Source organism: Lissotriton helveticus, chromosome 6, assembly GCF_964261635.1.
Source record: "Lissotriton helveticus chromosome 6, aLisHel1.1, whole genome shotgun sequence".
NCBI lineage: Eukaryota > Metazoa > Chordata > Amphibia > Caudata > Salamandridae > Lissotriton > Lissotriton helveticus.
Window position 1 is genome coordinate 1,840,844,858 of NC_136067.1, and position 23,633 is coordinate 1,840,868,490.

General features: G+C 47.3%; 1 protein-coding gene across 1 annotated transcript in view; it reads left to right on the top strand.

The window, feature by feature from the left end:
• FLVCR1 (FLVCR choline and heme transporter 1) overlaps nucleotides 1–23,266 on the top strand; it is a 168,412-nt gene extending 145,146 nt beyond the window's left edge. Inside the window, exons 8-11 of the mRNA XM_078649757.1 lie at nucleotides 355–460; nucleotides 4,528–4,639; nucleotides 21,573–21,640; nucleotides 23,061–23,266. Coding sequence (XP_078505883.1) covers nucleotides 355–460; nucleotides 4,528–4,639; nucleotides 21,573–21,640; nucleotides 23,061–23,135 — 361 coding nt within the window. The 3' untranslated portion in view covers nucleotides 23,136–23,266. The remainder of the gene's footprint in view (nucleotides 1–354; nucleotides 461–4,527; nucleotides 4,640–21,572; nucleotides 21,641–23,060) is intronic.
• The last annotated feature ends 367 nt before the right edge of the window (nucleotides 23,267–23,633 follow it).

The window sequence follows — 23,633 nt, forward strand, 5'->3', positions numbered from 1 at the left end:
TTTGCTGATTTCCAAACTCTTTAGCCCTGTAAATGCAATCAATTGTACCAGGAAGTAGTACCTCCCATAACCTTTGGCACCTACTTTACATGATGAAGGCATCTCTAGACATATCCTTGGCTGCCAGTGGTGGTGGCTGACCTGGAAAGGGCTTTTGACACAGTAAGCTGGAGATATGTTTGCTCTGTTCAGAAGACTACATGTAGGGGACAACATGGTGGCATGCCTGCCTTGTGTACTGGCCTTGTTTATTGACCCAATGGCGAGGATTCACTCCAGCCAAATTGTATCAGACTTTTAGTGTACTCCATATGAATTGTAATTATTGAATACCTTTTTTATTGATATTTTCAGCTTCTTCATGACTGGGTATCTACCTCTTGGGTTTGAGTTTGCAGTAGAAATCACGTACCCCGAGTCAGAGGGTACTTCATCTGGACTGCTCAACGCTTCTGCTCAGGTAAGGAAGCTTGGTCCTGCTTAAGAGAAAAAGAATGTTCTTTGCCGACTAGGCTTTTGGGTATAGTTCAGTCATTGATGTCAATAACAATTCAAAAGTATGATATCTGCATGGCGAACAACTCTCTAGGCGCATGCAGTGGCCAAGGTGTCATTAAAAGATCTGTGGGTGCAAAACAACTCTCCTCTTCCCTTTGTGCGAGCAGTCACTTCTCCCCACCTTGTGGTGAAGACCCCCTCACTGGTTGCAAGGGTCTCCCAATTTCTGGCTGCAGGAGATTTCCCCCATTCTTGATGTTAGGGAAGTGATCCTCCCTTCTATGTGCATGGGACGCGCTTCAGGATACAAGAGATCATCAACCCTTTCCGATCAGTAGAAGGAGCCTTCTGGTATTATACATGCCCTGCCTTTTCCTCTTCCTTTAGTCTCTCTTAGAGGCTGGGACAGGAGGTCATCTTCAAACAGGGAAAACTCTTGTGGAATCTGCTGTATAATGCCAACGATTTGACCACTCAGGGAGAAAGGGACTGGAACTTTGAGAGGGGGCGTGGCCATAGAGAGTGGGGCTTTGGACTCCCGGCACTGCTCAACCAGTCACACCTCCTTCCCCCACAATAAGGAAAACCTCATTTGGAGCCACCTTCCATGTCCTGGACGAGCCCGGCTGTGCAGAGCGTTCTCACCTGAGCTGGAAACCCAATCTGGGCAAGGGTTTCCAGCTCACTGTGTGGTAGCGACTCGTCACTGGATTGCTGCTTGATGAGTGCAGAAACCGTTTGTCAGGCAGTGGCAAATATGTGAGTTGACAGGCTAAAACTGTCTGCTGAGTCACAGTACTGCAGCTCCTGTGGCAGCAAGTGCGCATGTCCAGAGCAGTTCCCTTCTTCACCTGCTCTTTCCTTCAGCAGACGTCATTGAGGCAGTCAAATCACGCAAGATGCCAGCATGGACGGCAGGCTTCACTTTCTGGATGCTTTTGGTGTGGCACTCTGCGATTTGTCCTTTATAATGCCGCTTTCATGGAACACTATAGGCAGTGACTGTGGCTAGCAAACTGTAGGCAGTGACTCTTGCTAGCAGTGTGTGGGCAGTGACACTGGCTAGCAGTGTGTGGGCAGTGACTGGCTAGCAGTGTGTGGGCAGAGACTGGCTAACAGTGTGTGGGCAGTCACTTGGGGATGGCGGTGTGTGGGCAGTACCGTTGGGCTGGCAATATGTGGACAGTAACTGCTGATTAAGAATTTTCCTTGTGCCGACTGCATCTCTCAGACTTTTCTAGTGCTTTTAGAGTTCTGCTTTGGCTAAGGCGGGTGTTTGCCCTTCACAGTTGCATTCAAGGATGTACCTTTGTCAGTATTGAGGACCATGCTCCCCTTTCTTTGGTGGCTAATGGGTAGTCTGTTGCTAGTTCAGCCTAACCGTATGTCTACAAAAGCTTGTCATTAAGTGTTTAGTATCCCCGTCTGTGGTTGTGCTGATATTGGGTAAGGCACATGCTCTCGTCCCGAGATAAACCAAGACGCAAGGCCAGATTCTCAACAAGACCGCTTGCTCCACAGTGCTTTGTGTTGCACCGCAAGCAGCCTCAGTCTTTGCTTTGCAGAGTGTCTCACTGGTTGCTGTAAGGCTCATTCCTAACTCAGTTCTGGTTGCTTTATGTCTCACTGCTGGTTGCAGATGGTCTTGCCCTTAGTTCCTGAAGTCCTCAATACTGGCTGAGGATGTTTTTGCAACTGCTTGCTAAAGGTTCTCACTGCTGGTAGCTATAGGCCTCACTGCTTGTTGCTAAAGGGATTGCTGCTGGGGACTGAAGTCTTCACTGCTGGTTGATGGTCTTCACTGTTGGTTGCTGATGACTTTGTTGCTGGTTGCTATAGGTTTTGTAGTTTGTTGTTGAAGGGCTTGCTGCTGGTTATTGAAGATCTCACTGCTCGTTGCCTCAGACTTTGCTTCACATTGGTAAAAAACCTCAGTGTTGATTTTCTGAGGGCCTCACTTCTGGTTGTTGAAGACTTTGCTGCTGACCTCACTTCTGTCTGTTCCAGGCCTTGCTTCTGGTTGTTGTATACCTAGCTGTTGGTTGCTAAAGGCCTCAACGCATCCAAAATGCTTCAGCCAGACTCATACTAGACATCCCCCGCACAGACCACATTTCCGCTCACCTGAAAGACCTTCACTGGCTCCCCGTCAACAAGAGAATAACGTTCCGTCTCCTCACCCACGCACACAAAGCCCTATACGAACTTGGACCTGATTGTCTCAACACGCGCCTTTCCTTTTACACCCCCACCCGCCAGCTGCGTTCGTCCAACCAAGCCCTCGCCGCTGTTCCGCGCATCCACAAAGCCACCATGGGAGGAAGATCCTTCTCCTACTTAGCGGCCAAGACCTGGAATTCCCTTCCTATCCACCTCCGCCTTACTCAAAACCACCTAGCCTTCAGAAAACAACTTAAAACATGGATATTCGATAAGTACACCTCCCCCCCCTTCCTCAAGCGCCTTGAGACCCTATGGGTATTTAGTGCGCTATATAAATTCTGACTTGACTTGAATGCTAGTTGCTAAAGGCCTCAATGTTAGTTGCTAAAGGCCTTGCTGCTGGTTGCTGAGGGCCTCACTGCTGGTTGCTGAAAGCCTCACTGCTGGTTGCTGATGGCTTTTTCTGGTTGCTGATGTCCTCGCTGCTGGTTGACGAAGGCCTCGCTGTTGGTTGGTAATGGCCTCACTGCTGGTTGTTAAATGCCTCGCTTCTGGTTGCTGATTGCCCTTCAGCTGGTTGCTGAAGGCCTTGCTGCTGGTTGTTTAAGGGCTTGCTGCTAGATGTTGATGACCTCACTTCTGGTTGTTGAAGCCCTTGCTGCTAGTTGCTGAAGTCCTCTCTTCTGGTTGTTTAAGGGCTTGCTGCTAGATGCTGATGACCTCACTTCTGGTTGTTGAAAACCTTGCTGCTGGTTGTTGAAGACCTCACGTCTGGTTGTTTAAGGGCTTGCTGCTAGACGCTGATGACCTCACTTCTGGTTGTTGAAGCCCTTGCTGCTGGTTGCTGAAGGCCTCACGTCTGGTTGTGTAAGGGCTTGCTGCTAGATGTGATGACCTCACTTCTGGTTGTTGAAGACCTTGCTGCTGGTTGCTGAAGTCCTCACTTCTGGTTGTTTAAGGGCTTGCTGCTAGATGCTGATGACCTCACTTCTGGTTGTTGAAGACCTTGCTGCTGGTTGCTGAAGTCCTCACTTCTGGTTGTTTAAGGGCTTGCTGCTAGATGCTGATGACCTCACTTCTGGTTGTTGAAAACCTTGCTGCTGGTTGTTGAAGACCTCACGTCTGGTTGTTTAAGGGCTTGCTGTTAGACGCTGATGACCTCACTTCTGGTTGTTGAAGCCCTTGCTGCTGGTTGCTGAAGGCCTCACGTCTGGTTGTGTAAGGGCTTGCTGCTAGATGTGATGACCTCACTTCTGGTTGTTGAAGCCCTTGCTGCTGGTTGCTGAAGTCCTCACTTCTGGTTGTTTAAGGGCTTGCTGCTAGATGCTGATGATCTTACTTCTGGTTGTTGAAGCCCTTGCTGCTGGTTGCTGAAGTCCTTACTGCTGGTTACTGAAGGCCTCGCTACTGGTTACTGAAGGCCTCGCGGCTGGTTGCTGAAGGCCTCGCGGCTGGTTGCTGAAGGCCTCACGTCTGGTTGCTGAAGGCCTCACGTCTGGTTGCTGAAGGCCTCGCGGCTGGTTGCTGAAGGCCTCGCTGCTGGTTGCTGAAGGCCTCACGTCTGGTTGTTTAAGTGTTTGCTGCTAGATGTTGATTGCCTCACTGCTGGTTGTTGAAGCCCTTGCTGTTGGTTGTTGAAGCCCTTGCTGCTGGTTGCTGAAGGCCTCGCTGCTGATTGCTGAAGGCCTCGCTTCTATTTGCTGAAGGCCCTGCAGCTGGTTGCTGAAGGCCCTGCTTCTTGTTGTTGAAGGCCTCACTGTTGCTTGCTTTGAATCAGATTTTTAGCACTGCCTACTTAACAAGACATTCAGTTTTTTAAGCAATAATGGACTCATCTGATGCATACTTTGTATTCTTCTGTTCCAGATATTTGGGATTCTTTTTACCTTGGCTCAGGGAAAGCTCACCACAGACTATAATCCTCTGGCTGGAAACATTTTTCTCTGTGCTTGGATGTTTGTAGGGATCATTTTAACAGGTGAGTGTAACTCAGTGACTTAATAACTATGTTAAGAGGTTATCAGTGTGTACCCTAATAGACTATTAGACATACTTGTTTAATGTTCTGTACACAGGTAGGTGACTGTACGATTTCTTTTTATATCACTAAAGAGTGTTTGTTCTTCAACGTTAGTAAACTTTTAATGTTTTTCTGATTACACACATTCACTGTGTGTTACATTCCAGAGGAAAAGCGTATGTGGTTTAAGCACACTAATATGTAAGGGCGATTCAGAATTGGGTACCTCCCACCCGATTCTGAGCTCATAAAGTGTGGATTCGTATCTGGAGTCTCCCTGTGCTCAGATTCCACCCCCTGAGACACCTCCGGAATCGGGGCTAACCATGCGGTAAAGAGCCCAATAATCAGTCACTAGAATTATGCGGCAGGGTTTACTAAATTATGCTGCAATCAAAGGTAAATTATGCTTCATAATACCGCACATTTTTTTTATAGTATTACTTCATCCTTTTGTAAATTTTACACATGGTAATATTGTCTGGGCAAATATTTCAACTCATAATACCTGTTTAACAATCAAATACATAAATAAATAACTGAAAGATAATCAATTAACGTTTGCGAAGGGCCTTCCACTGCGCTGATACATGTGTGCCACGTTTTTAGTAACTTTTGATCTGTTTGAACTACACAAATCTTTTTTCTTCTTTTTAAAATCTGGAGATAACGCGGCACATGATCAATTATGTGGCAAATGCAGTAACCTATATTTGTGTGAAAAAGCAGCAGTGGCAGAATTGCATATTTGCAGTAACCCTGACAATAATCCCAGGTTCTCGTGTTTTTCTCCGCGCCAGTCGTACAAACTCTGAATTCCATGGTACAGTACTGGCAGTACTGGCTGGAAGGAGTAATTCCAGCCCCACTTTACAACTCAGAATCAGGGCTTTAGTGTGTCCCATTCTGGGTTTGCACTTACACAGTACACACAACAGGAGATGGAACAATTAAGCATAATGCAGATGTATAGATTCAGGACTCAAAAGATGGATTAAGTTAGTTAAACGGTTGCCACTCATTTCTACCGGTATCTATAAGGCATTGCTGACAGCCTTTCATCCTTCCGGGGTCAGTAGTTTGATTACTATTAAGTTGGGCACTAATAACACCTCTTATTTACAGCTCTTAGAAATGTCAGAAGTCGGGTGTAAAGACAATTTAAAAATAAATCATTGCTATTAAGACACCACACTCATATATTTATGTCCTGTAAAGTAAAAAGTAGCAGCTGTGCATGCATATAAAATACAAATCCGAATTCCCAAACTCAGAATCTGCAGATGTTTTTTTTTTGTTTTTGTTTTTTACTTTTTATTGACAGCTTACATAAGAACAGAAACGGTCACCACAGTTGTACAGCTTATTCAGTTAAGTGCTCCAGAAAAGACACATAGTTAGTAATTCTCACAGCAGCAGGATATTCGAAACTTATGGAGAGTTACAGCCTTAGACTACGGCCTCAGTGTTGGCACATTGAGGCTGAGGGGGCTCACCGATGTTACCTCTAAAATCGTTCCAGTTTGACCACACCGCACCCCATTTTTGAGGGCACCCTCGCGCCGTGTATACAGTCTTTTCCTGTAGCATACACCAGTCCATGTCTTTTTTCCATTAGCTGAGCTTCGGCGGTGTGGGTGCCCCCCATAGTCTTGCGATGTTTCGTTTGGCTACCGCTTGCCCCAGCATAACCCAGAGCCTCCCTTTCGCTGGTAGATCTGTTGGCTCCCAGATGTTCAGGAGGCATCTCTTTGCCTCCGGTCGCAGTTCCACCCCCCAGACTTCCTGCATGCATTGCACCACACTTCTCCAGTATCCCTGCAACACTGGGCACTCCCACACTATGTGAAAGAAGGAGCCCGTTCCGCCACAGCCCCTCCTACAAAGCCCATCATCTCTTCTCCCCATCAGCTGTAGCCTAGTGCAGGAGATATAAACCCTGTGTAGTATTTTGAGTTGGATGAGACTTAGCCTGGACGAAATCGCCACCTCCTTAGGGGAGGCCAGCGCACTCCTCCTCGTCAATCTCCAGCCCAGCTGCCTCCCACCTTCCCCTGAGGGCCACGAGTAGGTCAGGGGAATTGTTTATCAACTTTTTATATGTGAGGGAGATGGCGTGTTCCGGCATATGCCCATCCAGCAGTCTGTCCTCGAGCGGAGAAGCTTGTGGGGGTGTGGTCCTTGGCGGGATGTTCTTCTGGAGGGAGTGTCTTACTTGCATATACCGGAAATACTCAGTTTGTGCGAGATCGTAGGTGTCTTGCAGGTAGGCGAAGGATCTGACCCCATCAGGACCCCAAAGATCTTTAATTTGAGAGATGCCGATGAGGTCCCAGTTCCGGAATCCCTTGGTGCGCCCCAAGTTACCCAACTTTTCAGATGCCCAGAGTGGAGAGGCCATGGTGAGAGTGTTAAACCAACCCATTTTCCACTGGGCTATGTGCCATAGTTGCACAGAGTGTTTCGTCGGCCCTGTGAGTATTTATTTACCGGGTCTGAAGTAGAGTGCTGCTTCATAATTCCCGCCGGGGAGGAGCCATCTGTCCATTTCATACCCTGGGTCGTTACTGTTGCAGCATGTACCCTGGTTAATAGCAGAGAGGTGTGCAGCCCAGTAGTATTTCCGAATATCTGGTAGCGCTATCCCTCCATCCTACCACCCTAGTGTTAATTTTTGCAATGCTATTCTAGACACGCCGGACCAAATCAGATCCCGTTGTGCGGCTTCTACGGCTGTAAAATAGGAAAGTGGTTCCCGGTCAGGATAATTTTGAAGGGCGTAGAGGAACCTCGGAAGGGCCATCATTTTAAAAAGGGCTGCACGGCCCAGAAGAGACAACGGGAGTTTCCGCCAGGTAGTAGCGTCACGCTTAAGCCGCTGAAGCGGCGGAAGTAGATTTTGTACGTACATCTTGGTCTTATCTTTAGAGACAAAGACCCCCAGGTATTTAAAACCGTCCTCAGCTACAGTGATCGGGCAGCTGCTTGGAAGCCCCGGGGTGCTGCCGTGGAGGACGTAAAGGAGAGATTTGCTCCAGTTGATCTGGAACCTGGAGTTCTTCCCAAAATTTGTAAACATGTCCAGGGCCGCCGTGATGGACCTCCGGGGTCGTGATAGATAGAGGAGGATGTCATCAGTATATAATGAGATCCTATCCTCCCAGCTGTCCGCCCATCGCAGCCCCCTAAGAGACACGTCCTGCCTAATCCATGCGGCAAGTGGCTCCAAGGAAAGGGCAAATAGGAGGGGGGAGAGCGGGCAACCCTGTCGAGTTCCCCTCTCCAGGCCAAAGACCTCAGAAACTTTATTATTAACAACTACTTGGGCCAGTGGCTCTGTGTATAGGAGACGGACCCATGCTATGAAGTTCGGGCCGAAGCCTAGTTTACGGAGCACCGCCATCATGTATGGCCATTCTAGAGTATCGAATGCCATGGTGGCGTCGAGTGATACCACCACTGCATCCTCTCGTAAAGTATGGCACCTCCCCATCACACCATTAAGGCGACGAAGGTTGAGCGCCGTATTTCGGTGGGGCATGAAGCCCGATCGGTCTGGGTGGACCAAAGTGGGCAAGACCGGCTGTAGCCTATTGGCGAGAGTTTTGGCCAATATTTTCGGTCTGCGTTTAGCAGTGAAATAGGCATGTACGATGAGCAGAATCCTCTCGGCTTTCCCTCTTTCGGGATGGCCACAATTGTGGCCAGGCGCTGATCTCGTGGCAGTAATCCCTCCACTTTGCTTTCGTCAAACATTCGTTTGAGATAGGGACTGAGGGTGTCAGGCTTAAGCTTGTAAAGCTCAATTGGGAGGCCGTTCGATCCAAGAGCTTTACTTGGGCGGAGATCTTTAATGGCCCGTTCCAACTCGGCCGTGCAGAGCGGGACCTCCAGGGCGTTCCGTTCAACCGCGGAAAGGCATGGCGTCTGAATGTCTGCTAGTAAGGCTATAGAATCTTCCTCTGGGCGGTCTGATCCCCTGCTATATACCTCTTGGAAGTGTTGTGCAAACTCTGCGGCAATCTCTCGGGGTTCAGTCACCACAGCTCCTGAAGCTGTCTGAATCTTAGGTACCAGTTTATTCGCCTGTTGTTTTTTATAAAGCCATGCAATGAGCTTGCCAGCTTTATCGCCTTGATCATATATCCTGCCTTCCCTATCTCTAGCGATGGTCTTAGCCGCCTCCGTCGCTAGCTCCTTGTACTCCGCAGTTTTAATGCGCAGCCGACGTTGCGTCCCAGGTTCCCAGTCGGAGCGCGCAGCCTCCTCTAGCCCCCTAAGGTCTGTTTCGACAGAGGCAATCTGCGCCTCCCTATCTTTGCGACGGCCAGCAATAGCCGACAGGGCCTCTCCTCTAAGTACGGTTTTAAAAACCTCCCACAGTGTTACAGAAGAGCTCACCGACCCTTCATTGTTCTCGAAGTATCGGTTCATAGAGAGGGTTAGCGTCTTTCTGAGTTCCTCGTTTCGGAGATACCAGGCATTAATGGGTGTTACGCAGCCCTCCCTTCTAGTCCTGACTGTGATATGTGCCCAAACAGGTGAGTGGTCTGAGATACCCCTAGCTAGGTGCGTGGCCTTTTGAATGACCGTGTCGTGATGCAGTGGAGTAAGGATGTAGTCTAGGCGGGAGAAGGAGTGGTGTGGGCCAGAGAAGAACGTGTACTGTTTGTCAACTGGATGTATCAGTCGCCATATGTCCGTCAACCCAAAGGCCTCTAGGAAGTCAGCCAACCATTTTTGCCTTTGGGGTATGTCCCTGGGTGGGTGTCTGTCTAAGGTCCCTGAGACAACTGCGTTGAAATTCCCCCCCCCCACTATCAGCTGACCGTCCTGGAGGGAAAGGAGGAGCTTGCCCAAGTCCAGATATGATTGAGTTTGGAGACCGGGTGGGATATAAGTGGAGAGTAGATTTAACCTGCGCCCCTCCCACCTTCCTGACAGCGCCGCGAAGCGGCCCTGTGGGTCTGTCTCTGTACGGTCTACCTGGAGGGGAAGGGAACGGCGTAGAAGGATTCCCACGCCCCTGGAGCCTGAGGTGAAGCCGGAGTGGACCACCAGAGTATATCCCCATCTACTGAGGGCATGACACGTGTTACCCAACAAGTGAGTTTCTTGCAGTAATACTGCGTCGGGGAGGTAGCGTTTGATAAATTGCAAGACAATGGTTCTTTTGAGCCTATCTCCCAGCCTATTAACATTCCAACTAAGGACCTTAAGGCTCTTATCCCATCTCTTAGCCATATCCGCTCCTGTGTGGTGAGACATACTCGTGTATTCTGGTGCATCTCGTGACCCTTTTCAAATTGTCCTGGTGAGACCGAAGAAACCGATCCCCGTACCCCCCTCCCCTCCCCCCGCAATTCCCAACCTGTGCAAAGATAAATGTTAACACATTGCAGTTTCAACTCTTCCAAATGTTCCCCCAGGTCACCTCCCGCTCCCACCCACCACACCCCGGCCTCCCTCATGTCCCCCCCCATCTGTAACTGATCCCTTAAATCTAACCCCAGTCCAACGGGACTCTCTCCCCTATCCCAACCGTTCCCCACCCTCCCTGCTCCGTAGGTTTAAAACTACCCACTACCCCAATTAGCAGAGCACCTTTTGCCCGAACCCCCCGGGAGTGGGTAGAAACTGCCCCCTCCCGCAAAAACTCATGTAGGGGAAGTGGGTGCCGGCCCCAACTCCAGCCACCGCACCAACTCCGCCCCCCTAAGTCTAAATGTCCCTGAAGTGGAGCAATCAAAGCACTTTTAAACGTCTATACAAACAGGCAATAAACACAGTGGTGGCTCCCATCGGGAGTCGCATTTGCCCACTCCCAGAAGTAAGTAAACATTACAGTTCGGCAGGGTCCCCGTCTCGTGCTGGCCGCATTCATCATGCTGTATTGTCCCGAGGGGACCCCCACCGGGGGCTGGCCGACCTGGAGCGCCATGAGCGCTGGCTCTGCTCGTCCGCCTCCAGTCTGTCTGTCGCGGAGCTAGGCGATGCGTTGCCGTTCTCCCTCCAAGGGCCACGGTCTTGCCGTGGGTGCTCGGGCGGGCCCGCTCTGTCAAGCCAGTTCTGGACTTCCATGGGCGTCGTGAAGAACAAGGATTTGCCTCCCGCTATAACTTTCAGTTTTGCTGGAAAAAACATCATATACTTGATGCCCCTCTCTCGAAGCGCCGCCTTCACTCCAGCAAATGACCGCCGCTCCTGTTGGACGTGAAGCGTGAAGTCGGGAAAAAAACGGATCGATGCAACCTCGTACTGTATGTCGCCCTTCTGCCTCGCCGCCTGAAGAATGGCGTCCCGGTCCCTATAGTTCAGGATTTTTGCAATGATGGTCCTGGGTGGGGCTCCGGGCTTTGGCCTCGGGACCGGGGCGCGGTGAGCTCGTTCGACCGTGAAGATCTTAGACAGGCGCCTGGGCTGGAGGTGGGTTAGTATTAGGTCTTCCAGGAACAGTTCAATGCTGAGCCCCTCTGTTCCCTCCGGCACTCCCACCACTCGTATGTTGCTTCTTCGGGCCCTCCCTTCCTGATCTTCGAGCCTGAGGGCCATCTGGCGGTGTTGATGCACCAGATCATTAATGTGGCCTTCTAACTTTTTTGAGGATGCAAGGAGTGCAGTGATTTCCGATTCATTGGCTTTGGACCTTTCGGTGGTTTTGCCCAGGTCTGTTCAGGGCAGGTTCATTTCGATTGAGATTTTGTCCATTTTCGTTTCAAGATTGTCTCCCATCGCCTGGATCGCCGCCATTATTGATGTCAGAGACGGCTCCTTCTGGGCCGCTTGGTTGTCTGTAGCAGTACCCGCCTGTCCCTGTCCCAGTGACACCACATACTTGTCCAGCTTATTTGTTTGTGTAGTAGTACCTCCTTTCGGCCTCATGGTGCCAGGGTCACGAGTTGCGTGTCCAGCTACACGGATGATTGCGTTCTGCAGCGGGTATAACTCTGTGCGCGAGCTCCCCCACACGCTGACCACTGATCCGTGCGTCCCAGGAGCTCCAGTTCCCCCGTCTGGGCAGACCGTCTATCGCAGGTCTAGCTTCCAACCCCACACAGCCGGACCTAAGCACCCCGAGTGGCAACCAGGCGGTATCTTCTCTTTATGACAGTAGGCCTCCGATACAGGCCTAGTATGCTGCGTACGTGCCCAAACTACTATGAAATGGTCTGTCTCCGGGTCACGAGTCTCGCCGGCTAGCGGTTAACAGCCGTAATGGGGAAGACTGCAGGCAGTACTCCTCCCGTCCGGGCAATGTGGGCCCCTTTCCCGCGTCAGGCGCACTCCCGGGATCCTCTGGCGCCGCCTTACCGTGCCTCCACTGCCGTTATCGTGTCCATGATCCCCCGTCAAACGGTACCCTGATCCCGGGCAGGGCTCTCCGGGGGCACCGCCAGCGGCACTGCCCGCCCCGAATTCCAGCACGCTATGTGTCGGCTATGAAGCAACAGGGGCCCTCAGCAGCCAGCACCGCCAATTGTCCAGTCCCTACAGGCCTCCGGGGCAAGCAGCAGTCATTTTTGGCCCTGGTCCCGTCTCAGTGGAGCCTCAGGGCCGCAGTCTGAAAATGGCGCCTCAGCCGATGGTTTTCTTGCCTCTATCCCCCCGGGGCACCAGGCCCTCCTCAGGGAGGACGACCCACCGCCTCCGATGTTCAGGAGTTGGGGCCGGCGGAGCTGTCTCCGCAACCCTCCAGAAACGTTTTCACGCTGGCTGGCCTTGCTTCTGTTTTTGCGCTCCCCGCGGCCCCCTTATGCCTCCAGCCGGGGCCTCGAGTGATGTGTCGGCTGACCACGGAGCTCCGCCTCCTGTGTCCTGTCTCGGCCGCGGGTGTTGGGCGGCCATAAAAGCCATTCTGAGCCACTTGAGGACTCGCGGAGCCTCTCAAACGGCAGCGCTCCTCTTCAGGGTTCCGGGGCACTAAGGTTGCAGTGCCTCGGAGCGGATAACTTGCGGATGGAACCGGGGACAGAGTCAGACCCGGCGGAGCTCAGCAACTGGCGGCCATCTTCATAGGCGCCTGGCCTCTGCAGATGTTTTTAATGCTTTTGCTTCTGGAAAGTGTGCAAAGTGTCCAGATCTTTCCTCAGGTGTAGTGACAGAGGGAAGTGTGAGTTTCCATAGCAGTACCAGGGTAGCAGTCCATGGAAATAATAGTTGTTTTTATACAGCTGGTTTGCCATTTTTAATCACTGTAAATAACAGATGTTACCATCAACCAATTTAATTGCTTTCAGTTTGTCGACCTTGAAGCATTGAATCCTGAGAGAGTTGGATTGGGATTTGATTGCAGGATGTGCAAATCACACCATATGTCAGCAGCGAAGGCTTAGCTCGCTGAGAACCCTTAACCCGAATCTCAAGGTAGTGGCAACAGATATTGATTGTACCATGTTCCTTTTCTTTATTCCCACACAAGATACGCACTGCTATGCACCCTCCCACATACAGAGATAAGATTGATTAATGTCACATGCTAATTTTATGCTAGTGATGAAAATGTAATAAAAGCATTATTTGAATCTGACTTAAATCAGTACACCCACAAGCAATACTGCCACCGGTGAGCTAAAAGACAATTGATTTTGGGATGTGTACTGTAAAAGCAATTATTATTGTTATTGTTAGTATTATTGTTATTAATATTACCTTAAAGCTCACTGCCGAGGGCTATACCAGTTGTTAAAGACCCTAGACCTGAGCTATACGGCGGGAAAGAGGTTTAGCAACAAGTATAGCCCGTTGCGGAACGACTATAAGGCTATTCGGACTTTCCACTCACTGAGGATTGACTTATTTCACCCTGCTTCAGTACTTGTTGAAACATCTGCCTAGCTGTGGTCTATAAACTAAGGTCTCCAGCTAAGAGGCATAAGTAGCTATATTGCCTTTATACTCCACAATGCTCCAGGCCATCACACTTTGTATTCATGAATATACCCCATATCCTTTGCACGCTGCTCCATGCAAGGGAGCCTAGTTACTGGATATGTGGAAAAACTGTAGCCTTTAAAAACTCTATATTCTCACATATGGAGCAGGTCTCCCGTTCTTCCAGTTATTAAACTAAAAGGGCAGCAAATCAGGGGACCTCGCGATCATGCATGCTTAAGGGCTGTCTATATACAACATAAACAACAAGGGTGTATGCCACATTCGAAATCAAAGTTCTCTCAAGCGCTCTGATTAAACAAATCTTTGGCACAGTGAAAATTACACAAGGCACACAGTTTCACTAAATTGTCCCAAAGCCCATGCGTCGTATTACTTGAAGTACATATTCCCAATTGACTCAGATGATTGTCCCATACCAAACATAGGAGCGGAGAGGAGGTTTCTAATGAAAAGTACCTTCCGCGGTGAGCGTAGCTGTGAGAGTATGTTCAATAGGGTGTTTGCTCGAAATAAAATCATGCAGGGCACCATATATAACACACTGTTTAACTGATCAGAAGTAGGTTTTGCGTAGATCTTGTACACCACGTTGAGCAATGAGATCATTATACAGCACAATTCAAATAAATGTGCCCTTTTTTGGAAATATAGAAATACCATTGGTTTTTCTCAAAAAGCTTTAAGTAATAAAGGTGCCAAAACCCTTCTTAAATATACATTTTAGAGCAGCCTTTCATTGTATCTTTCGATTGGTAGGGCTAAGGAGATCCTTGTTATCTGATGAAGAGTTTATGATTTAAGCCAGTTTCATAGAGCTTCTTGGCAACTCTGGTGGAGATTTAAGGCAAAATTACGAGTCTCGCCGGCCTCGGACTGCCAGAATCATGGTGAGGCAGCAGTGGCAGTCTCCCGACCGCCACATTACGACCCTGGTGGTATTGCCACCATTGGACACTGACTCTGCCAGGGAACTGCCGTTCCCTGGTGGTGGCGCAGCGGTCTTGAGGCAGTAATATACTTGGTAGGCAACGAATTGTACATTAAGAAAATGATTGGAAGAACTGTGCGTTGTGACTGCATATGAACTGTTGAAGAAATAAAGAAGAATATATTTTGAAACTACTCTATTGGAAAATCAGTACTTTTTGATTGGACTTTATTGACTTTTTTACCTAGAATTGCTCAGGTTGACAATTGTTAAAGATTATATATAACTGGCATACTTAGTATGCTTGTTTGATTAAAACTTTTGACAAGGGTTGTATCTCCACCTTTGAGCATTGACTAGATGACCTAATAAGTTGGAATATACAAGTGAACACTATCTATTGCACATAAAATTCCTTCTTGTCAGTTCCTGTTTTAAATAAATACTTGGTAGGACCCCTGCGGTCCCGCCAACCATATTATGACTTTCTCGCCGCCACTCATTTGATGGAGGCCTCTCCTCCATGAAAAGAGTGTCATTGAGGACATAAAGGTTGGGCCCCTTGGGCCCCACTCCATGTGTTTTCTTCATACATGCATAGGATTACATTTTTTCCCAGGTAAAAGTCGAAAATGAGCTTCCATCGAGTTTTTATCAGGATTGCTTTGAATATCAAACTCATGTGAAGTTCACAGAGTTCCATGTGTGGTCTGGGAAATCCGTGGCAATCACACATTTCCAGGCATACAGCTGCATGCCTTTCCAGGGTGGGAAAGTACCTGAAATATTTGGTGACTAGCCACAATATTACAAGTTAATCGGTGTCCACTAACTTTTTCAGATGGGCCCAGACAAAAACATTCCAAAACCCCCAAAACTAGTTATATAAATGTAGAAATCCCTGGCAAAATTTCAGTTTTCTAATTTCATGAGAGCAGTGGTGTGAAATTCCTAATTATCTGATCAGGAATGATTACATTTGTGTTTCTAAGTTACACTTAGCTACACAAAACATGTAAGAACTTGACCAATACTAATTAACTCTCTTCCCTGTTACGAGGCATAATACGTGCCAACTAATGCAAAGCATAACAAATATTTTGTATTTATGTTTTTCAAAGCAGTATGATTGTAATGAATGCATAGCCCGCATGCCCTATCCCACACAAGGCCTTCAAAGAATGGAAAGTACCATTGAATCAAAAGACTTTGAAAAGAAAATATCACCCAGTAAAATGCTACATTTTGTAGCATGTATGCTAATTTGAAATATACACACGTTTTAGATTTTTTTGTCATTTTATATAGTGCAAACTTAGCCGAAGGGCATTAAAACAATTCACATGAGCACCAGGCTACATTACACAAGGTCAGACACTGGAGATAAATTCCTTAATTAGAGCTTGGCGGATGGGTTATTCTGTCACAAAAGTGTCGGATATTCCGTCCGATCTATTACGAGCATTATAATCTATAGCACTTGTAATTCGGCGGATAGAACGGAGTAACCTGTCCACCAAACTCTAAATCAAGCCCTACATGATTTGCTCAGAATCACAGTATGCTGAGCTGGCACCTGGACTTTTACCTGGTTCCCCCAGTTCCAAAGTAAGCAACTCTGGATGTTAGGCTACATCTTCTCCCCATGTAGCCTTAAATTATATTGAATACTTGCTCTTGTATTTTCATTGTCATTTCCTGGTTGAAATTTGGAGACAGATGTACTATTATTCTTCTTTCATAGTCACTTGCTCCCCCACCAGTTCTCTATGGTCCAATTATTGAATTTCCCTTTATTGTCCCTTTTGTTTGTAACCATTTGTTTGATATGCATATTTGATTAGGTTGGTATTCCTTTTGATGACTGTACTGCAACTAATAGCTTCCTCTCCCTCAAATTGTAAAGCGCCCTGATATCCTTCGGGATCATGTTCGCGCTATATATAGAACTTTATTAATAATAATAATAAGAGGCATGCCGCAAAAAGTAGTTGCAAATTGTGCACTCACTTTATCTGATCTATCTCTGATTTTTCACAACAACATTTTATTGATTGAGCTGAGCAGAGTGAAAGAAGTGGTTCCCCACAATCAGGAGAGCACCACCAAGTATCATAGTGCAGTTTACATCAGTATAGCCATAACCAATCAAGAGTAGGAGTAAAGCAAGAAAATTAACCCCCTCCCCACCCCTACCCCCACCAACTCCCAACGCCCAACCACCCTGCTACCCACCCCTTATCCCTCCCGAACCCTATGCACGTGCAGACAGAAATTTGCTTGTATTTGTACGTAGTGTGACAGGCATGACACAGTTCACGGCCCGTATGGCACCTCCACCTATACTTCTTCCTCATGTTCCACAGGGGAATCTAATGGCAACTCCCTATAGTCTGCCCACCTCTTCCAGATCTTGAAGTGTTTACGGGGGCATCCTCTCGCCTCAAACACAGGTTGTTCCAGCCCCATATAATAGTCCAGGCCGGCCTTCCATGCACACAGAGGGGGGGCTCGGTCTCCCTTCCACGCTCGGGCCAGGTCCCGCTTGGCAACTACCAGCCCCAATAACAATAGGTGGCGTTTGTATAAGTTCCCACCAACCCCCTCAAGGATGTGGAGTAACCCTAATAGATGAGTGCGTGGGAGGTCCCATCCAAGAACTTCAGACAGGCAATTCCATACACCCCTCCAGAAGCCAATCAGTCTAGGACATGACCACACTGTATGCAGCAGCGTACCCACTGCAGCACCACACCGCAGACATTCCGGCGAACCAATCAGTCCAGCCTTCCAAAGCCGCTCCCGGGTATAATAAACCCTATGGAGATACTTGAATTGGATCAATCTGAGCCGCATTGCTATCGCGGTCCCCCGCGGGGAATCTAGGGCCTCCCTCCAGTCATCTTCATCGAGGGGACCAATATCTGCTTCCCAAGCCGCCCTCAGGGGAAGCAAGGTAGAGGAGCAATGAGTAACCATCGTTTGGTAGATGCGGGAGACTTTCTTATCTCCAAGGTCTCCCATGAATACCTTCGCCTCAACAGGGCTAAATTCAGGGAGCGATTCCAGATCAGCAACATTGGGTATAAGTGCATGGCGAAATTGTAAGTAACGAAAGAATTGGGTTTGGGGCATCTGGAACTCAGCACTGAGTTCCTGGAACGATTTAAGAGTGACCCTGGACATTACATGACCCAGCGTCGAGATTCCAATCGCCTCCCAGCCGTCGAACCCCGGCAGCGTGGACAGGCCGGGAAGTCGTCCGTTATGCCACAACGGCGTTTCCGCAGTCAGCCTACCCCACCAGCCCATGCGACGCAACGCCTGCCTCCACACGGCAAAGACAACTCTCGTGACGCATGGCAATGTACGTCGCAACCGGGCTGAATAAAGAATCGTGTGTAGCGTATTATCTCCCATCAGTGAGCGCTCCAGGGCGTATGCCGGGTCGCCCCTGTCACCATACCACCACTCATTGAGTATTAGCAGCTGGGAAGCTTGGTAATAGGACAGCAGATCAGGGGTGGCCAGGCCACCGCAATACGTGGAAAGGAAGCACGTCCGTAGCGCCACCCTAACCGCGCCCCCAGCCCACAGGAAGCGACCTAATGCAGAGTTGACCTGCCGAAACCACTGGGGAGGGACGGGATGAGGATAGTTCTGCAGCTGGTATAAAAGACGCGGAAGAGCCACCATTTTGAATATCGGGGATCTACCGAAAATAGTCAGAGACATCCGGGACCATGTTTTAATATCTGCCTGAACCTTCTCCCACACAGGCACTATGTTACGTTCCCATGTGGTGTGTATGGATTCCGAGAGGAACACCCCCAAATATTTCAAACCTCCGGTTGCCAGCTGTAAACCCGTCACCCAGGGGTCCATGTCTACTGCGCCCCCCAGTACCCAAAGGGTGGATTTGCCTAAATTCAAATAAAGGCCAGAGACCTCCCCAAAGATTCGCATAATTTCTAAAACTCGGGGCCCCGAGCGACACAAGTCAGTAAGGAAGAAGAGGACGTCGTCCGCATATAAAGCAATTCTATCGACTAGGGTTTCAGTCCAAACAAAGCCCCGGATCTGTGCGTCAATGCGCACCCAAGAGGCCAGAGGCTCCATGGCCAAGGCAAATAGGTATGGGGACAATGGGCACCCCTGACGGGTCCCCCGTCCAATGGAAAACGTCTCCGATATGGCCCCGGCGACCCGCACGGACGCCGTAATATCCGTGTACAGCAGTGAGATATATGACAGAAACACTGGGCCCAGGTTGAGACGGGACAGAAGCGGAAAGAGGTACGTCCAGCTAACTGAATCAAAAGCTTTATGTATATCAGCCAGTAACAAAGCCGCCCGTTCCCCCGTGGCCCCCATGGCATCCACCGCCGCCTGCGCTTGCCGGATGTTGTGCCGTGTCGCCCGATGAGGCATAAAGCCGGCCTGATCGGGGTGGACCAGGTCCGTCATATATGGAAGTAAACGGTTTGCTAGAGCCTTTGCCAGTATTTTAGCCTCTATATTGAGCAATGAGATAGGGCGATATGAGTCATGCCTGTCAGGGGGTCTACCCGGCTTTTGGAAAACCACAATTTCAGCGTGGCGCCAATCAGGAGGCAACCTACCCCGCTCTCGTGCTATCTCCAGTGCGCTTCCATAATGGGATCCCAGGAGGAGATGAAACTTCTTAAAGAATTCACAGGGGTAGCCACTCGGTCCAGGTGCCTTCCCTACATTAAGTTGACCTAGTGCCTCGCCTAGTTCATCAGCCGTAAGGGGAGCATCGAGTGTCTTCCTGGCCTCATCGGAGAAAGCCCTAGGCGGTAAGTAGTCTATGAATTTAGCTACGTCTTCCACGGGGAGGCAGTCTCGCGGGGCATATTGCGCCCTGAAATAATCGGCAAAACTCGCCGCCAGCTCAGCCGGGTCTGTAATCACCATTCCGTCCTCAGCAGTGAGGCCCGGCAGGGTAATCGGTTGAAGACTGCGCTGACATAGCCTATGGAGCATGGTACTGGACTTATCTCCCCACTGGTATATTCTGCTCCGCGTGGCCAACCACGCCTGCTTAGCCTCATTCATCAAGAGAGATGCATAAGACTGTTGTGCTTGGAGAAGCAATCGTATCACCACCTCGTCTCCCCCTCCCCGACTCCTATCTCTGATTTTTCGATGTGACCTACATACTAATAAGTTGCTTTGAAAAATCTCCAGTCATAGGGGTTTGAGGAATGACTTGTCAAATTAATATTAATTAGGTAAGTCGCTATTATCAACCCCCTGCAATTAGCTACAAACACAGGGATGGAGTACAATCCATCATCCTTGTTTTTGCATTCACAAACATTAAACTTTTTTTAAAGCAGGCATGTTCCTTAAAGGAACTGGGTGGCATCGGGAGGAGCAGACAGTGGTTACTGTCCCCCTGGACCACTGCCTCGACACCTTCCCCTTTGAGACTCAGTTACAACATCCCTTGATAAATACCATTCGACTTACAATTGGGAGTGGATGCCCCTTTGTATGAATGTATGTATGTATGTGGTGTTTCTATAATGAGAATCTAGCCAAAAGGCAACGGAGCATTGTAAAGAATCAAAAACAGCCATAAAGTTGACGAGTGATAGAACCCTTTAATGCCTCCTCCTAAATGGACTTGAGAATGGATCACATAACTCATTTTGTGAGGTGGAGAGGCTTTTCCGACTAGCGAAATGGGGTTAGTAAATAGTAGAATGCAGCTTCAAGGCCACAATCCTTATGATTTTGAGAATCCCAGGGTTTGCAGTTACAAAATGGCTTTGTACGTTGCACCATAATTTATTAAGGAGAGAATTTTAACTTTGAAATCATGATTGTGTCACTAGGCCACATCTGCTGTGATCAGCAGCAAGCTGTATGGCTATTACAGTAGATTAAAAGAAGCCAAGATGAATACATTTATTATTTGCAGAACAGATGCTTACCTGAATGAGATGCTAGTGTGCTGCTGCACTGCTTCATGAACTTCTATTGTGAGAGGAGGCAAGAAAGGAGCAGAGGATGGAAGTCCATATGGACTTCAGAGTACAATCCTGCGAGTTCAACGCTGTTGTATGATAACAGGAGTGGGGATTAGCAGTGAGCAAACAGAGACAATTTGTATTTGGTAGGAAGGGTGGCATGGCAACACATCCGTTAATTGTCTTTTTTTGATAGGGGGTGGACTATTCTCGATTATCGTTAAAGAAATATTCTCAAAAAATGTTAAAAACAAAATTAGAGAATCTTTTTCAATAGTGCTGGCGTAAGAAATATGTATAAGTATAAAAGCCAGAGTCTTAGAGGATGCTTTGACATGGCACCTTCCTACAAAATTATAGTTTTGTTCGATGAGTTTGATGGACCCGCCCATTTTGATCCTCACCTGATAGTCGAATTTATTTAAGACAATGGTAAAGAGAAATAAGCTGAAGAAAATTAACAATTGTACCATCCATAGCAAAAAGTTACAGGATGGAACTATGGGCCTGATGCACACAGACTTTGCTCTGATTTGCTCTTGTAGTACTCTTCGCTTTCTCAAGCTTAAACATAGTGGTGTACGCAAAGCTTAAACATAGTGGTGTACCCAAAAAAGAACAATAATCCACAAAAGTCCAAATTTATTATTAGAAATTCTTGTGTCTTTTTCATTTCATTCCAAAACGTCTTGATTTTTTCATACAAAAATCAAACAGAGCCTCAGCCAACGCGTTTGCTTCAATATTTAACTTCTACCGAGCTGCAAAAACAATATATAAAATGCACATCTACTCTTGGCTTTCTATTAAATTCCACGAATAAGCCAAGAATACTACTCAAATAAATCCCACTTACAGCACAAGCTCTGTGAATAGGACCCTAATTGTTTTGTCAAGGGAGAAGCAGCAAGTCATGCAAAGGAAATATACATGATGCAGCCCAGTCTCTTAGCACAATTGATTCTTTATTCTAATGAAATCAGTATTATAACCTTTTTTTTTATTTCAGCCTACTGTTTAATGCACATGCATGGAGCATAACAATATATTTCTCTTCTATCCTATGTAGCCTTGATCAGATCTGATTTGAGAAGACATAATATTAATGCAGGGATTATGAAGTCTGAAGTGAAAGCAGTAAGTAATTTGTGTTATCTAATGTCTAGATTGTACCATTATGCAGCTCACTATGTAACCCCCTACCAGCCACCAACTCTAGCAGGTTCTTGATCACCGTATTGTTTTGTCTGCTGTGCTTACCCTACATGCACTGGAATACTTCCACCTCTGGACCAGTTCTTGCTGCACTATAGAGTGCCCACAGTCAGAAAACACATAGGCTGCTTTGGTGGTTCTTCTTTCCTTTTACTTCCCCCTTCTACCTAAATACCTCCATTACCCTTAGTCACCATCATGTCAGTGGTTTTGATCTTGCCCTTCCGTAAAACCTTCTTTCACCCTTGCCACACTACGCTTCCAAAATACATTTAAAAATTAAAGACATTGAGGGATAACTTCTGTGCAGGGCTCTAGACTGTGCAACAACCTTCAACCCCATCTGACCACAAATGGTAAAGATCTGGCTTTAAGGAGAGTCCTTATTTCCACCTCTTTCACTAGGCCTCTCCCATGTAAAAACTACACTTTACTTCTACCTGCTTTCTGTTGAGTCACCCAAGGACCATGTTGTAGCTGAGTGCCATACATGGGAAGAAAGAAACTAGGAGACACTGGAAATGAGACTGGGATTATTCCCCCAAGATCAAGTGATGTGATCATGTGGGGGAACCAAAATTAAAACTCAGATTTGAACATTTGACAGCTAGAATGCACCTCTTCTGTTCTCATACCAACGTACCGTGCTTATGTGGTAGCTGATAGGAGCATTCATGTGAGGGGTAGGTTTAGGTTTTATTTTCCTGTTTCTACAATCACAGAAGTACAGAAATATATTCTGAACATCTTAGTTTACAACTAGTCATGACCTTAAAACTGACACATATCTTCTGTTCCATATATGCGTTATATTCTTAAGGGCATAATAAGAATGTTAAGATTTTAATACTATATGTTGCAATTTATCCCAGTCCAGTGTTTTCATTGATCTCAATTTTATTGATTTGTCTTGTATAAGTAAGTTGTCTTTCCCACGAGCTTTGATGAGGTTTGGGGGAGTTGGTGCTTTAGTTGAGAGAGGAGACACAGAGCGATGGAAACTGCATGCTTTGTTTGATTATTTTTTTCAGTGGGAGAGGGCTTTAGAGAGCAACCAAAGGATCAGTACAACGTTATTGCATTTGTCCAGTTTGCTTGAATAAAATGCTCTGATTACAGTTACGGCGTATTCAACTCACAGATCCCACACGCATTTATCGTAAGTGTAAGCCTACTTGTTCTATCACTCCACTACTCAAATCAACGCACTAAAAGGTAAAGGCTGAAAGAATCACACAAGGAGAGTATGGAAAAAGAGATCAGAATTTAGGGAGTTTGGAGCCGAATGGTGAAGAAGGGGTATCTTGACACAGACTTACTGACTTTTCTATTTCTATAACAGGTCCCAGTTGAAAGTCCTGCTGAGCCCCAACTTAATGGAGTTATCTTTCACACTCAGACATCATCCTCCGTCTGATTACAGAAAAAGTATTTAAAGAAGCAAGTCTTGAACAACCATGGATATGACAGGCTGCTGAAATTCTCAAAAAAGGAGCTTTTTTTATTTATAGTCAAGTTATTTATTGATCATCTGTTGATGGTAATATGGTGTGAAGTAGAACATTGGATGCACTGTGCAAACCTTTTCATGCAAGGACATTGATCAATATGCACAATCATGCAGCTCAGCTTGAAGAAAAAGAATTGCTTGTGTCAGACGATAAAATATTTTTTGTCTTTTCCATTTCATCCGAAGAAGTAAAAATGATCACCGGACGAAGAAATGAACATTAAAAGAGAAATAATAGAATATTTTTTGACTTTTTCATTTCATCTGAAGAAGTAAAAATGATCACCGGAAGAAGAAATGAACATTAAAAGAGAAATAATAGAATATTTTTTGTCTTTTTCATTTCATCCGAAGAAGTAAAACTGATTACCGGAAGAAGAAATGAACATTAAAAGAGAAATAATA